Below are 14157 nucleotides of genomic sequence, written 5' to 3'. Positions count from 1 at the left end.
TTATATGCGAAGTACGCTTAGCAAAAAAACTAATCTAACCTTGAAAATGATAGGCTATTATTTTTTTCTCCCCAGCTAGTTCCCAGATGTGTGCTATTTAAGTGCAACACTTTTTCATTTTGTTATGACGCAGAATAAAATACGATGCGTCAATTTTAGAAATAGCCCTTCGAAAGTCAACGACATAAACTAGATTGCAATTTATAGCTTATAATAGAGGCTTCGTATTAAATATTCTAGATAAAAACTAATTATTCCCTTTAACTGGCTATTACAAGTTGTTGATACACATTACGCGGTGGTTTAAATGCTGTAATTATAATTTTCCATCTGTCTCCAAGCTTCGAGCTTATATGAACTTAATTGCGTAGGTATAAAAGGAAAGTGGTCTGTACTTTTCATATTTTATTACTAGTTTTATTTTAATAAAATTCTTGTTGAGAGGGATAAATTTAAGGAAAAATAATCGTTATATATTTTTTTCGATATTCAATCTTATATATAAATCACTGTACAGTGCATTCATAAATGGATTAATCCACAAAAGAGAGTAAAAATATAGCTTAAATTTTTAAAGGTTTTCCGAAATAAACAATTTTATACATAAAAATACTGCACACCTTAATTTTGTCCTTATAATGTTTTGCCTTATCTCGAATTAATTATTAAATAAATAAACCGAACAAATCCCTTCATTATTTAAATAGTATGTTTAATTATGTTCAAAATAATGTCGTGTGTACGAATCACGGCTTTGCACCAATAGATTTTTCTTTTTATGTCCGCAATTAGTAATCGCTAGGTAGTACGGTGAAGAAAAACGTCATGAGGAATCGATATACCTGAGACCTAAATCTCAAAGGCGGGTGTCAGTCGTAGAATGGCTACCTATTTGCCTATTAAGAAAAATAAAATATCACGAAACAGATACAGAAATCTGAAACTGTAACAGTGAGTACCGCCACTGGTTTTGTTTTAAAAAAAGTTGTATTGAAAAATTGTTTATTTAGATTACATTTGAAATAATATCTACATTTATTTTGTTCCAAAACTTCCATAACGTAGATGCACCTTTGCGTTCTACAGTGCCATTTCTTTTTTATAATTGATCATAGCTTGCTCTGAGCGTTCCCTTTTCTTTTATCCACAAGTAGTTGTTTTAATTGTCTCCTTAATATTTTACCGCTGGGGTTCTTGGGGATCGAATCTACGAAGATAACGCCACCACGTAACTTCTTCCATGATGCTACCTATAAAGAGTTTTTAATGATGGTACAACACAATTAAAAGAATAAATTAAAATATAGAAATATTATTTGTAACATAAGGAATTTGTAATGCCTTTGTTTACCTCGTATAATATGACTGACTCGCCCTTATTTAACCTTTTTTGAAAAAGTGGTCCGGAAATCCTTAAGTTTAGCTTCCTTTTATCATTGTGACAGAAATAATAAAAGGACGAAACAATAAAATAAAATCAATTATTTTAAATTTTTATATTGAAACATTGTAGTAACTAAAGTTTAGCTTAAAAGCTTTGACTTAAAGCAGAATGTGTCGTGTGCAGTAGTAGAGTTGTAGGTTGGAGTTTTCAGAAGGAAAAATAAGATCATAAGCGAAAAATAAATTAAAAGAGTTACAACTCCAATTGTAATTTTAAATTTACCTTTGTATCAACAAACTCTCGTATTTCCGTATCTGTAATGAGTGAATTTTCTTTCTTCACAATAAACGCAGTGGGAAGCTCACCAGCTGAAGAGTCTGGTGCCCCAATAACCGCCGCATCTTTTACATCTCCGTGTTTTAATAAAAGTGCTTCAAGCTCCGAAGGGGATACCTGAAAAAAAATTACTCCAATAGGGTTACGCCTCCAGAATCTGGGGTGAATACATTTTTCTCGGTTTCACTGAGAAGTTGTGAATCTTCTTGAAGTTCTTTATCGTCATTGATTAATTTAAGTAGGTATTAATTTATTTGTGTGTGAAGTGTGTGTCGTTCTAACAAATCTGTTTGATATTTTTGTACTCTCCGGGACGAACAATAGATTTGACATTAAGGGGCCGTCTCCACAAGCGAGAGAATCGCGACGATACAATCGTCCTGCCACGCATTTCTTTACAATGCCATAGAACGTGTCTCCACACGGCGATCTTAACGCGGCGATGCGACGGGTGGTTGAGTGCGAGCGAAACGTCAATACATCGCTGCGAGCCTGTCGCTACTGGTGGCGCGCACGTCGCGCACTCGCCACGGAACGTGGCGCTCTCGCAGAGAGCGCGCGACGTGCGTGGCCATACATCAATAAAAACAATACAGCCATAGTAAATAATTATTTTATTGACTGATTGACACTACTTATTTCGGTCTCGCCTTGCACCACTGAACTCTAAATGAACACTGAACAAAATAAGAGCACAACGTGTCGTCAAAGAAACGCGGCGATTCCGTTACGAGTCGTTGCGGATACGCTGTGATTCCGTTACGAATAGCGACGATACGCTGGCGGAATAATCGCTCGTTCGTGGAGATTACCCGACGATAAAAACGCGGACTCGTCGCGATTCTCTCGCTTGTGGAGACGGCCCCTTAGGCTTTGATAAAAGTGAACTATGAAGGTTGACTTCATCAAGTTGCTAATTGAAACTTGTGAAATTCAACGCATACCTACTCAATTTAGTGTGTTCGCAATTAACTATTTTGACACCTTTAAGGTGACGAAATAATGATAGGCAAAAGTCTAAGTCACTGTTTTCATAAGTTAATTGATTTACAGTTATCGAACTCTTACGGCATGTATGCCTATATGAATAAAAATTAACATATATTTATTTATTTAGTGATGTACAGCACATCATATATAATGCATTTTCTACAATATATGTAAAAGCTATCTAATTTAAAATACATGACAATTATGGGGAACTTAAATTCTACAGAAAAATATAAAAATACAATAAAAAATTTACACTTCCAATTTTATTTTTTACTAGTACTTTTTGCTAAACAATGCGGATTAGGTACCAGATAGGTAGGCTTAACAATGTTTTTTTAAATTTATCAGTACACTAACGAATATTTTAATCTATGGATAAGCAGTGTTTATTCTGTTAAATTCGCGAAGAACTTGAATGAGAGGTACCTAAACTTCTAGGTTGGTTTTTACAGACGTATTATAGAAAATTGTTGATTATGAACCGTGGCAATGAGTAAGGAACGTCAATGTCATTGCCATTTTACAATTTGTACTAAAACGCAACACCGGCTAGAGATCTCCGATCATACAGTGACTTGACAATATAATATATACAATAATAAAATAAACTTTATCCTTATAATCATTAGCTACTATCAACCACCATGAAGTTCTTATCGTACGATAAAGATTATCTTACCTGCCAAGCGTTATATTTTATCAATTCCTTAATTCTGTCAATAATGTAAAAATAACCTTCTTCGTCATAATACCCGATATCGCCTGTTCTATAAAACCCGTCAGGGTAGAAGCTGCTACTAGAGTTGATTTCTATGTAACCTTCGAACACAACTGGGCCTTTGACACATATTTCCCCTGGCTCTCTATAGCCTAACACCTTACCAGTATCAGGATCAACTATCTGAAATAAGTACGTTAGAAAATGTGTATGATTTTAAATACTAATAGTAGGGTGGCGTACTTATATTATGGTTATGGTTTCTAGTAATTGAAAATATATACTCGATATAATTTAGCTAAAAATATTGTATATTAAATATTTTTAATTAATGCACTTTTTTATATGCATTGATTCTTTAAGCTTTTATAATTTTATTATTTTACAAAATATATTTAAATAATAGTAACATGATTATTAAATTATGCCTCAATTTTTCAATAATTTATTAGTATTTTAAAATCAATGTACTGTGTGATAATATAATATAAATAATAATTATAACATTTACATAATATTCTAACGTAACTTAATAACCACCTCTTTTTTAGTTGTTTTATTTACGTAGTGAAAATTCGTTACCTTTAGAACAATTCCCGGAACAACTTTTCCCACGCTTCCTTCCCTTGGATTTTCTTCTGTGTCAGAAGTGAGTGCACTTGTAGCTTCAGTCATACCATATCCTTGTAAAACAAATTTTATATGTGGAAATCTGTAAAAAAGTCATTATAAAGATTTCATATCAATTGATTTGATATCAATTGCAAGTTACTGTAAATTTTTGGAAAGAATAGCTCTGCGCAACTATGAGTAAGTAAGGAGGAATGGATCAATTTCGTGTGTGACACTGACAATTATGTCTTTGTCACTGGCATATGCTAGTAGGGTAAAAATTTGTATAATGTATGTGTTTTGTAAAACATATGTATGTACCTCGTTTTTATTTGATTTATCACGTCCAATTTAGTAGTTGCGCCTCCACTGTTGAGAATTTCTATCGAGCTAAGATCAAATGTTTTAGCAAGCTTCGATTTACACAACATCACTAGAAGGGGTGGTGGTACTACTATATATCCTATCTGAAAACATAAAGAACAGTATGTTATATCTATATAACGTTTTAATATCAGAAATAGAAGGAGAATAGTTTATGTAACTGTAGCTAACTAGGCATTCAAACTCTTTTAATCAGGTGCCCTAACTTTTATAATACAAGTGGTGCAAAGACTACTCTAATTAATTACTCACCTTGAATGTTTCAATTGTTTGTAGGAACTGTTTTTCGTTAAATCTCGCGAGGAAGACCGTCGTCTTGCCGTGGATGATTGCGGTAATAAGGGTACATATACCCATACAGGTGCACCAGGGTGATATAGATAGTGCAATGAGGTCGCGCTTACTTTGGCTAATAAAAATTTTCAAAAATTAGAATTAAATGTGTATTTTTCTTTTCTATTTAGAATAAAATAAAATAATTATTTATGTAAACTTTTAAAACTAAAGCGTTAAAACGTACGGTGGTTGTTGTGCTGAGGTGATTAAATTAAGATTAGTAATCTTAGCGCCTTTAGCTGGTCCAGTTGTCCCAGATGAATACAATATCATACTAGTTAGAATTTTTCCTGAAATAACAAATAAGCCTTTGCAATGCACTTCATATCTTTATATATATAATTCTTCTGTGAGTGTGTATGTCACTGAACTTCTCTCAAACGACTGGACCGATTTTGATGAAATTTTTTGTGTGTGTTCAAGGGGATCTGGGAATGGTTTAGATTCACAAATCAGCCCGCCAGATGGCGCTGCAGTCGGTACTTTCATACTTTGCTTTACTAATCGCTTGAAATATCATGCAGCACAACGTCTGTCGGGTCCACTAGTAATTAATAATTTAATCGGCTTCATTAGCCAATAGAAACATTAGACAATAGAAGTTTCCTTGTAACGATCACTGCCATGATCCTAGGTACATAAATATTTAATTCTATATTTATGAACCAACCTCCAAGATGTACAGGTTTGTATAAATTTAAATCCACCTGGCACTTTACTAAATCCTTGAAGTACACTACATTTTGTGACCTCGATGACCCTCTGTCGTCGTACAAAATGAATTTTCTTATCATTTTATGCTTCTGCAGATTTTCATAGTGACTGTCGCATGCAGTCCCCGAGAGAAAAATATATTTCGGCTTAGATATGTTTATCGCGTGACTTAGCTCGCCTGAAAAAATGAAGTTTATTAACTAACTATGTTATATGAGAATTCATTATACTAAAATTTAATCTGTGCCTCGCCCCAGAGCAGATATTTAGACTGATACTTCTAAATTGAATAATTATTGATTTTTATCTGAATTGAACAGGCATTTTTTTTTATTTCATATTAAATACCTGTTTAGTTTTTTAATTTATTAAATTTTTTACTTAAAGTTGATCTGGTAATCATATAATCCTTAAAATTATTATTTGGATTTTTTTGAATTTTGTGCTAGAATTAGCAACACTGCTTTGATTTTAAATCGTGGCTCTTATTATTTACTATATGCCCGACCTATTTCGCACTATACGCACAAACTTTGACGTATGATTGTTTAATCACGCGACTACATTCCAGTTTAATTATTTATTTATAATAGGGATTTTCATAATTTAGATTATATCATATATTTTGTTGTTTATAGTTGATGAAGTATGCATGACTTGAAAGTGATAACGATAGGAGAGATAAATTTTATTACTGTATGTTTACGTCGACAACTAATCATTTGTATTAAGTTTTACGTCTTCCTTATTTTACCATAATTGGATGATTGAATTTACTTCTATTATATTAAAATATGAAACCTGGGTTAGAAAGAATATGAAATTAAATAATATATCGCTGTAAGAGGTTCCATGTCTCATTACAGAACGTTTTCTTAAACGTGATTGTAAATTTAACTCAACTTACTGATCGTAAAAAATATTTATCTTGAAAATATTTCAGATAAAATGAATACCATATACCAGTGGCGGTACAAATTTGCTGTCCTGGCCTCATGGACGGAAGGTCTATATCTGTTAATCGATGATAAAATAATCCTCCTGTGCCTAGCACACACCGTCGATTTTTCGGTCGAAAGCATGCTGGTTTTATCAAGATGTTTTCCTCTAATATGTAAGCAAGCCCATACGACTTCTTTAAATAAAAATATAAAAAAAAAAAAAACGAGATAAAATAAATAAAACTAGATTCTTTAAACGTACGTACAATTTTTAAAGGTATGTATAGTATGATGAAAGTCCTAGACTTTATAAAGAAATGCCAACGCACAAATCAAATTATTGCTCACATACACAGTATTGACTAGTTCATTTTTGGTCACAAGCTTTTTCCAGTTTTACAATAGTGCAATGGGCTTTTTGGAGTCTTGCCAAACGTAGGTATTTGCTGTGCAACATAAGGAAAAGAATTCATACAAACAAACCCTTTTTTGCACATCTAACATCACTCTAAACACACCGTCAAAAAAGGTTACAAATATTTATCGTGGATATTTAACTAAGTACCGTATTTGGGGGATTTCAATCTCCTCAATGTAGGAAGAGAAAAAAACCCTGAGGTCGAGCTGTGAACTGATAGGTTTTTCCACATTTAACACTTGTATAGTGATTGATAAAATCGAGAAGATGGTTAGACTTAAAAAAATCGACGGCGTATGTCAGCAGCTGGATCCAAATAGTCTCTAACGAGACAGTTTTTAATCCAGTTGGAATGTCGAGAAGATTTATGCAGAATATAAAACAATGGATAGTTGCGTGGCTTTATCAGATGTTGCTCTATCCCCGGTACTACATCCCACCACCTTCAAGTAATCATGAAGGATAAAATCCAGGGTAAACGGTGTGTGTTTGTAGATGAAGAAAAATTATGGCTTATTTTACCCATGCGGTATGGAAAAGCTTCATGAGACTGACGGCCAACTTCCAGTAATGTAGAGGCAACAAAAACAGAAGAAGACGTGTCAGCCAGAGACGGATCACTTTCATGCCTATTAAGAAAGAAAACAAAGAACAAGATAGGAAAATCTAAGGCCAACGCCCCGGTTTATAGCGCTAATGGTTTTTAAAGAGATCCTACTAAATACTTACTTTCCCCATAGGAAGTATTCAAAAAGGTGACAGTTGCGCCAACACAAAACACAGCACATGCTGTAAGTATAAACTCTATACGGTTTTCACTTAAAATAGCGACAACATCTCCAACATTCACTCCCAAATGAGTTAGAGAGTCAGCAGTGTTCACTACTCTTTGTGCAAACTCTCTGTATGTTATTTCTTCCCCTGTTACACCATTTATCTGTAAAAGATACGGTCAAGTTCATAAGTCAATATATAGTTCAGTCAGTGCAATTGAGCGGATAATTATCTTGAATTATATTTCTTCAGTATTGAAGCAACACTATATACAAAGTAATATTAGCACACGTAAATCGCGTTGTAGTATTTAGTTAGTTTCTTGAAATAACATTTATACGCTGATAACATACGTCGCACTTTTTGTTGCTCTTAAGAAATTAAATAGAATATTTTGTTTTAAAAATTATTTAAGGTACCTATATGCGACAGGGTCACCGATATTTACATTTGCAACATATTATCACAACAAACGTTAGCAAAAAGGGACCAAATAACGAAATGTATATAAGTACCATGATTTTATTTTTTTTATTTATTTAAATATAAGAATAGAATTGGTTAAAAAAATTTTACGATACAGGAAAAACTCACCAGAACAGTTTTATCTTTGTAATTTATAATGTTTTGTATGATAAATGCACCAAAATTCATATGGTATGGTATATTAAAATCTTGTTTGCCGTAAAACACTCCATCTTTAAATTCATCACTAAAAATCATTTTAGAACACTTCCTCTTGCGGACGCGAAACTAAACTGTTATCTAAGCGATGTTTAACATACCGTTTTCGAATATTCTCTACAAGCTATGACGTTCTACTGATTATTGCGAAACAGAGCAGATAAAAATATTATGTAATTTTTGTCAAGAGCAGCGCTGGTATTCTGTAACTTTTAATAAATCTATAGCGATCCCAGCGTTGTTGTATGCAAATTCGATATGGTTCTGTCAATATCTAATATAAGCTCTGGTGTCGTAACCTTGAGATCGGGAGGTACAAAAACACAACATAGTGTACGTATAACAATTTTAAATAGTTTTAAATATATAATAACGCTGTACCTGATAGATATTATTTCTTTTTTTTCTTGGACCTGCCATGATCTTTAAACCTTATTTAAATTGGGATTTCTATCAGATATGTCTAGGCAAAGATATTTTATATCCTATGATTAAAAGTTTCATTACATAACTATACATTTTAAAGTTACTGTACTATACTTACGAAATGATCTCTCTCTTCAATCAAACAGAAGCATTTGGAGCAGACTATCTGTTTCCACCGGTTTCTGATTTTTACGAAATTATACTGGCACGTTATACACAAACTACACTGCTCAGTAAAGATGTCACTTTTAAATTTCGAATCCAAAAAACACGGCATAATTATTTATTTATTTTTTTATTTATGCTTTATTACCTTATTCACAAACATACACAAAACAAAAATACAGAAAAAAACATGTTACAAAGTTATAAGGCAACGGGCGGCCTTATCGCTAACAAGCGATTTGTTCCAGGCAACCCTAATGTGGAACAATGAAAAAGAAACACCTACAGAGGGTAGAGTACAAGAATTGCAGGAATTATTAACAAAAAAAAAACTCAAAGTAACCCGTTACTATAACTAAAATAAAGTAAAGTCTAAAGGAAAAATAACAATAATAATAAATAAAAGTATGTATAGACAAAAATTTAAAATACAATCAAAAGGTTAACAGAGTCACAATAATTAATATATATAAGCAGAGGCAGCTTAATTAATTCCTTAGTAAAGAGTAAATTTTTTTTTTTTTTATCATCTTCGATGTTTCTCTATGATTGATACAAATAATAGTTCTATTCACTTATGGTCACGTTTATAAAATATTAAAAAAAATAGGTCTACAAATATGTCTCAAGATATATATATATGATAATATATGTTAAGGTTTAGGGGTCGGTATAAACATTATGCTTGGAAAATAACTAATTATGGTAGGGGAGCCCAAGAGGGGATTTCGGGATTTACTAAAGCGCGGCAGATTAATATATAGGGGGATACCTTGTACCCGGTTAAGTACCTCCACAAAACATGAGGCCCATATATAAGGCCGCACGTGAAGGAGACAGGATCAGTTTAGTAAAAAAAAATTGACCATCAGAAATTCCCGAGCGCGTCAGATTATGGTAGGGTGAGTTAATTACATCCTAAAAAGTGTATATTCCACTAATCTGACAATTTGAGAGTGACGGAAAAAAAGGGGAGGGCAACAAAGTTGTAAAAAAAAAAACGTCATCTCGACATTCTCGAGCGTAGCGAATTTTTTTTTTATTTTGAAGGAAATAATTCAAGAATAATGAAAAATATATAATCTGACGATTTCCGCAAGCCGAAATAACAAAAATTCGTCGATAAAGTTAAATGCGTGCAGCTGCGTGATGCCTACATTACCTTAAACCGATCGGAATCTACTAAACGGCGTTCTAAATATTTCCCTCAAAATTATATTTCCTGTGAATTTGAACCGATTCGGACCGATAGATTTTGAGAAATTTTGAAAAATCTTAAAAAAATAAGAAATATTTTTTTTAAAGTGGTTTCTTTATCGATCAACTTCAAAAACTAATCCGCCTTTGAGCTTGAAAAACCACGTCGATCGCCACCAAGCTGGTCAAAAGCGGTTGATTCGTTCGAGAGATATCGTACACGAAAGAAACCCGAAAAAGTGTTTTTTCGGGATTACTCCGAAATTTGTGGTTCGATCAATTAAAATTGCAAAATGACTTATGAGGATGATAAAACTGCGTCGAATGCCGCCAACCGCGTGAAAATTGCTTGATCCATTCAAAAGTTATTGCGGTTTGAAAATTCCAAAAATAGTGTTCTATGAAACTTCTATCAGACTTTCGAGCTTGGAGAGCTCAAATGCATAGAAATGTTATTTCTTTGAACTCAGCGAGCTCAAAATATCAATTTTAAGCGCCCAGGAATGGAATTAGCGGGAAGTTGCAGGGATGGCCCTTTAGGTGAACCGTTTTTCTATTTTTTTTTTGTCAGATCAGGCGAATCCCTCTAGATAATCGTCAGATTATGAGACAGTACGTTTAGAACATAAAGATGAACCACATATATCTTAATCTGACGCGCTTGAGTATTTCAAAATTGCGATTTTTTTTTGCAAATTAAGAAATTTTTTTGGTGCACTTAACACTCCCTTAGAAAATCTGACGCGCTCGATAAAAATTTTTTTTTTTTAATTTTCAACCCTTAAATACAACCACCCGCATCATGCAAACGATCAGATTAACATACGTACATTATTAAAAATACGTAGGGCATAGATGCTATCAATATCTGACGCGCTCGAGGATGTCCATGCAACAGTTTTTTTTTACATATTTAACTATCTATAGCCGCTTCCCCCACCGATGAAAAGGAATTTATCATATAACATTTTTTTCTTCTTTTTATCTAAGCTTTGCATTCCAATAGGTCTCTACGACGCTCGAGTAAATCCCCATTTAGCATCGTGGGCTCCCCTACTATTAGGCGGTACGTCAGTCCGTTGCTTTGTCAACAGTGGGTTCGTGTTATATCAGCATCTAGGTGAGCTCGTAAGGTAAACGTAATTTGTTAGTACGCCTGTGTAGGACTGGCTCACCCACGCATAATGTAGGGTTATTCTGCTAGGAAGAGATCATACAAGATTAAAGTGATTTGAAAATTCATATTTTAGCGCAACGTTGAATTTGCGACTCACCTGCGATAATTTTAGTAGTATTTTAGTAGATTGAGAGAGAGTGAGAAGGCCGAATTATCTTATAGAAATTATATATTTAATATTAAGGTTTCATAAAGAGAATTTATGAAATATTAGTATTTTATATTTTATGCAAAATAATTTATTGAAATATAAAATTCTCGTGTCACAATGTTCGTTCCCATACTACCGATTCTTATGAAATTTTTTATGCATATTCAGTAAGTCCGAAAATCAGCTACAATCATATTTCAAACCCCTAAGTGACAAGGGGTGTCCACACAAAATTTATTATTTTATTTTTTAGACAATTGTTTTTACTTTTATTTTTTTATGATACAGCATACAAAAATACATACAACCCCTAATTTTCACCCCTCTACGATCAACCCCTATTTTTGTAGATATTTTTATTAGAACTAAAAAAATGTGTCCTAGAAATAATATAAGTACATTGCAAAACAAACGTTTTCCGGGTCAGCTTGTATATATAATATATATAGATAAAACTAGACAACCCAGACGTAAAAACTGTATTTATATTCTCACATCCTTTGGGTTTATTTATTTTATGTTCTTTTTTCTCCTGTTTCGTGTTATTGTGGTAAATAAAATAAGGAGGAGAATAATCTTCATGCCCTATTTCCATAATAAACCATATTAATTGTATGTGAAATTCACATCGTTCCTTGTCCTTGTTAACCATTCAAGTTTTATCTTGTGAATAACATTACTTACGATATGCCCCAAATGCAATATTAAAATATCTTCAAATTCTCTCTCACATTTAGATTCTTGGTAACGTTCTTATTGATTATTTTTCTTTCTCTTAGACTAGATTTTGCTTTGGTCTAAGTCTTTTCTCATGACTTTTCTCGGCAGTAACATTTATATAGAGCTGTAAACGCCCTTTGTGTGTGTTTCACATTTGAACTAATTCCAAGAGCCACAATTTGCTGCTCATAAATATTATTGCTGTTATGAAAACGCAATCATAATATTGTTATTCTAATCACGGGTATAAAACTGTTTTTTACTGTAAAGCGTTTATAATACGTGTAATAATGTCCGTTGTGTCTCCGTGGCTTAGTGATTAACGCAGATATCCTAGTGAATTCCAAATGTACAAATGTTAATCTATAAGAATATCCATTCTGGATTCAATTCCAAGTAAAACAATTTGGATTGGTAGGCTGAAATTAAAAAAAATCTGACAGAGGAGTTGTTCGGATTAATACCTGCACCTGGGTTTCATCATCGGACGTCGAGGCAGAATTCGAAATTCCACCTGTATCACCTCGACGTCCGTCGTTCCACGACTGAGTATTTTTTGGGGCAGTTTTTGCGCGGAGGATCCTTCAAAAAAGCGTACCAACTCTTAAAAAGCCGGCAACGAACTTGTGAGATCTCTGGCATTGAGAATGTCCATGGGCGGATGTATCACTTAACCTCAGATGAGCCTCCTGCCCGTTTGCGCCCTGTTCCTAAAACCTCATAACTCTAAAGACAATACCTTTATTTATGTCTTTATGAGATGTTTAAAGTTGCGATTTTATGGCTGATTTTGAAATAGATCCAACATGTCATCTCCCAGATGCCTTAAGAAAATCAAACTTTTTAAATAACATTAAAAAAAAAACAGAAGACTGGTGACCTATTTCCGTCCTAAGAAAAATAATCAGCAGTAAAATAATTCTAAGGTCTAGGAGGTATTTCTTTTATGTAAGATCCTAGATACCAAGCAATAATGTAGTCTTATCCAACTATGAATATAATATTCCCAGACGTTTATGACACAAACTTGAATTTAAGCCAAAACTAAGCCTGGCATTAATTATTGTAAACATAATATCATTTTATATTTTACATTATATTCCAGTCTTTATTTTTCTGGATATATTTCTTGTACTATGTAGTACAATTGACGTATACACAGACTTGTTTTTATCTGTTTGACATTGAGTTTCAACTTTTATCCTAAAAGCTTTTTCTAGTGTCTCTTTCAACTATATTTTTAAATGTTAGAGTTTGCTGAGTTTGACTTTGACTCTTAAAGAAAGGTCAAAATACCAGATTACGAACTACAGTTGTGATTTGACTACTTTTTAACTTATATTTGTTTCGTTGAAGGTAAGGCAAAGAGCTATGAAGTGTCAAGTGTATAATAACTACTATTCGAACCTTCATCACTTTGTATGTTTTACAATTGCTGTTAAGCCATATTTAGTGTTAAAACATCCCGGCGTGACTACACGATTGTATGTGATTATTTGTCAGTTATATAACTGAGTAGCAAAAGCCTTATTCTCGGAATTTTGATGGAGACTAAGAGACATGAGTCAACCGCAACTCGTTACTTATGTATTGTTCGTATGATTATTATAAAGTAAATTAATCAAACAATACGAAAATCTTAAGAAAGAATATTTAAAATCGTTTGAAAAGTAATATACATATTATATGTAAACTTCTAAGTTGCGTTATATTAAGTATTGTTTAAGAATAAAAAGTCCCATATGAAATTTTCCTAAATTAAATGATTTATTACAAGCTTGTTCAATGATATAACCGCATGATGCTTTATGAGAATAAGTCTTCAGGTAAGCTCCGTTTACTTAAATGCAAAGCTCCCAGCTCAGTGGGCGGGTGTGACCGTGAGAAACAAACATGGAGTGTCGCACCCAGCCTCCTTTAATGTGGTCATAGAGTTCAATTATTAGTCAGCGTCATAAAATGTCGTTCTTAGAAAAGTACTCGAAGAACATAATCAGAATAGGATTTCTTATGTTTAACTATTTCTG

At 33.1% G+C, this 14157-nt stretch overlaps 2 protein-coding genes across 4 annotated transcripts in view; one reads left to right on the top strand and one right to left on the bottom strand.

Moving 5' to 3' along the window:
* LOC125063768 (agrin-like) overlaps positions 1–14157 on the top strand; it is a 141048-nt gene that overhangs the window by 21741 nt on the left and 105150 nt on the right. The gene's annotated exons all lie outside the window — the stretch shown is intronic.
* Positions 989–8429, bottom strand: LOC125063801 (4-coumarate--CoA ligase 1-like). Its single transcript, XM_047670445.1, has 10 exons — positions 8205–8429; positions 7566–7773; positions 5434–5655; positions 4948–5053; positions 4680–4836; positions 4365–4510; positions 4014–4143; positions 3393–3614; positions 1667–1837; positions 989–1250 (listed from the first exon to the last, which is right to left on the bottom strand). The coding sequence occupies exons 1-10, from the start codon at positions 8331–8333 to the stop codon at positions 1110–1112; spliced, it is 1632 nt and encodes a 543-aa protein (XP_047526401.1). The 5' UTR covers positions 8334–8429; the 3' UTR covers positions 989–1109.

The sequence above is a fragment of the Pieris napi genome, chromosome 1 (genome assembly GCF_905475465.1).
Source record: "Pieris napi chromosome 1, ilPieNapi1.2, whole genome shotgun sequence".
Classification (NCBI taxonomy): domain Eukaryota; kingdom Metazoa; phylum Arthropoda; class Insecta; order Lepidoptera; family Pieridae; genus Pieris; species Pieris napi.
This window is presented reverse-complemented; position numbering and strand designations above follow the sequence as displayed.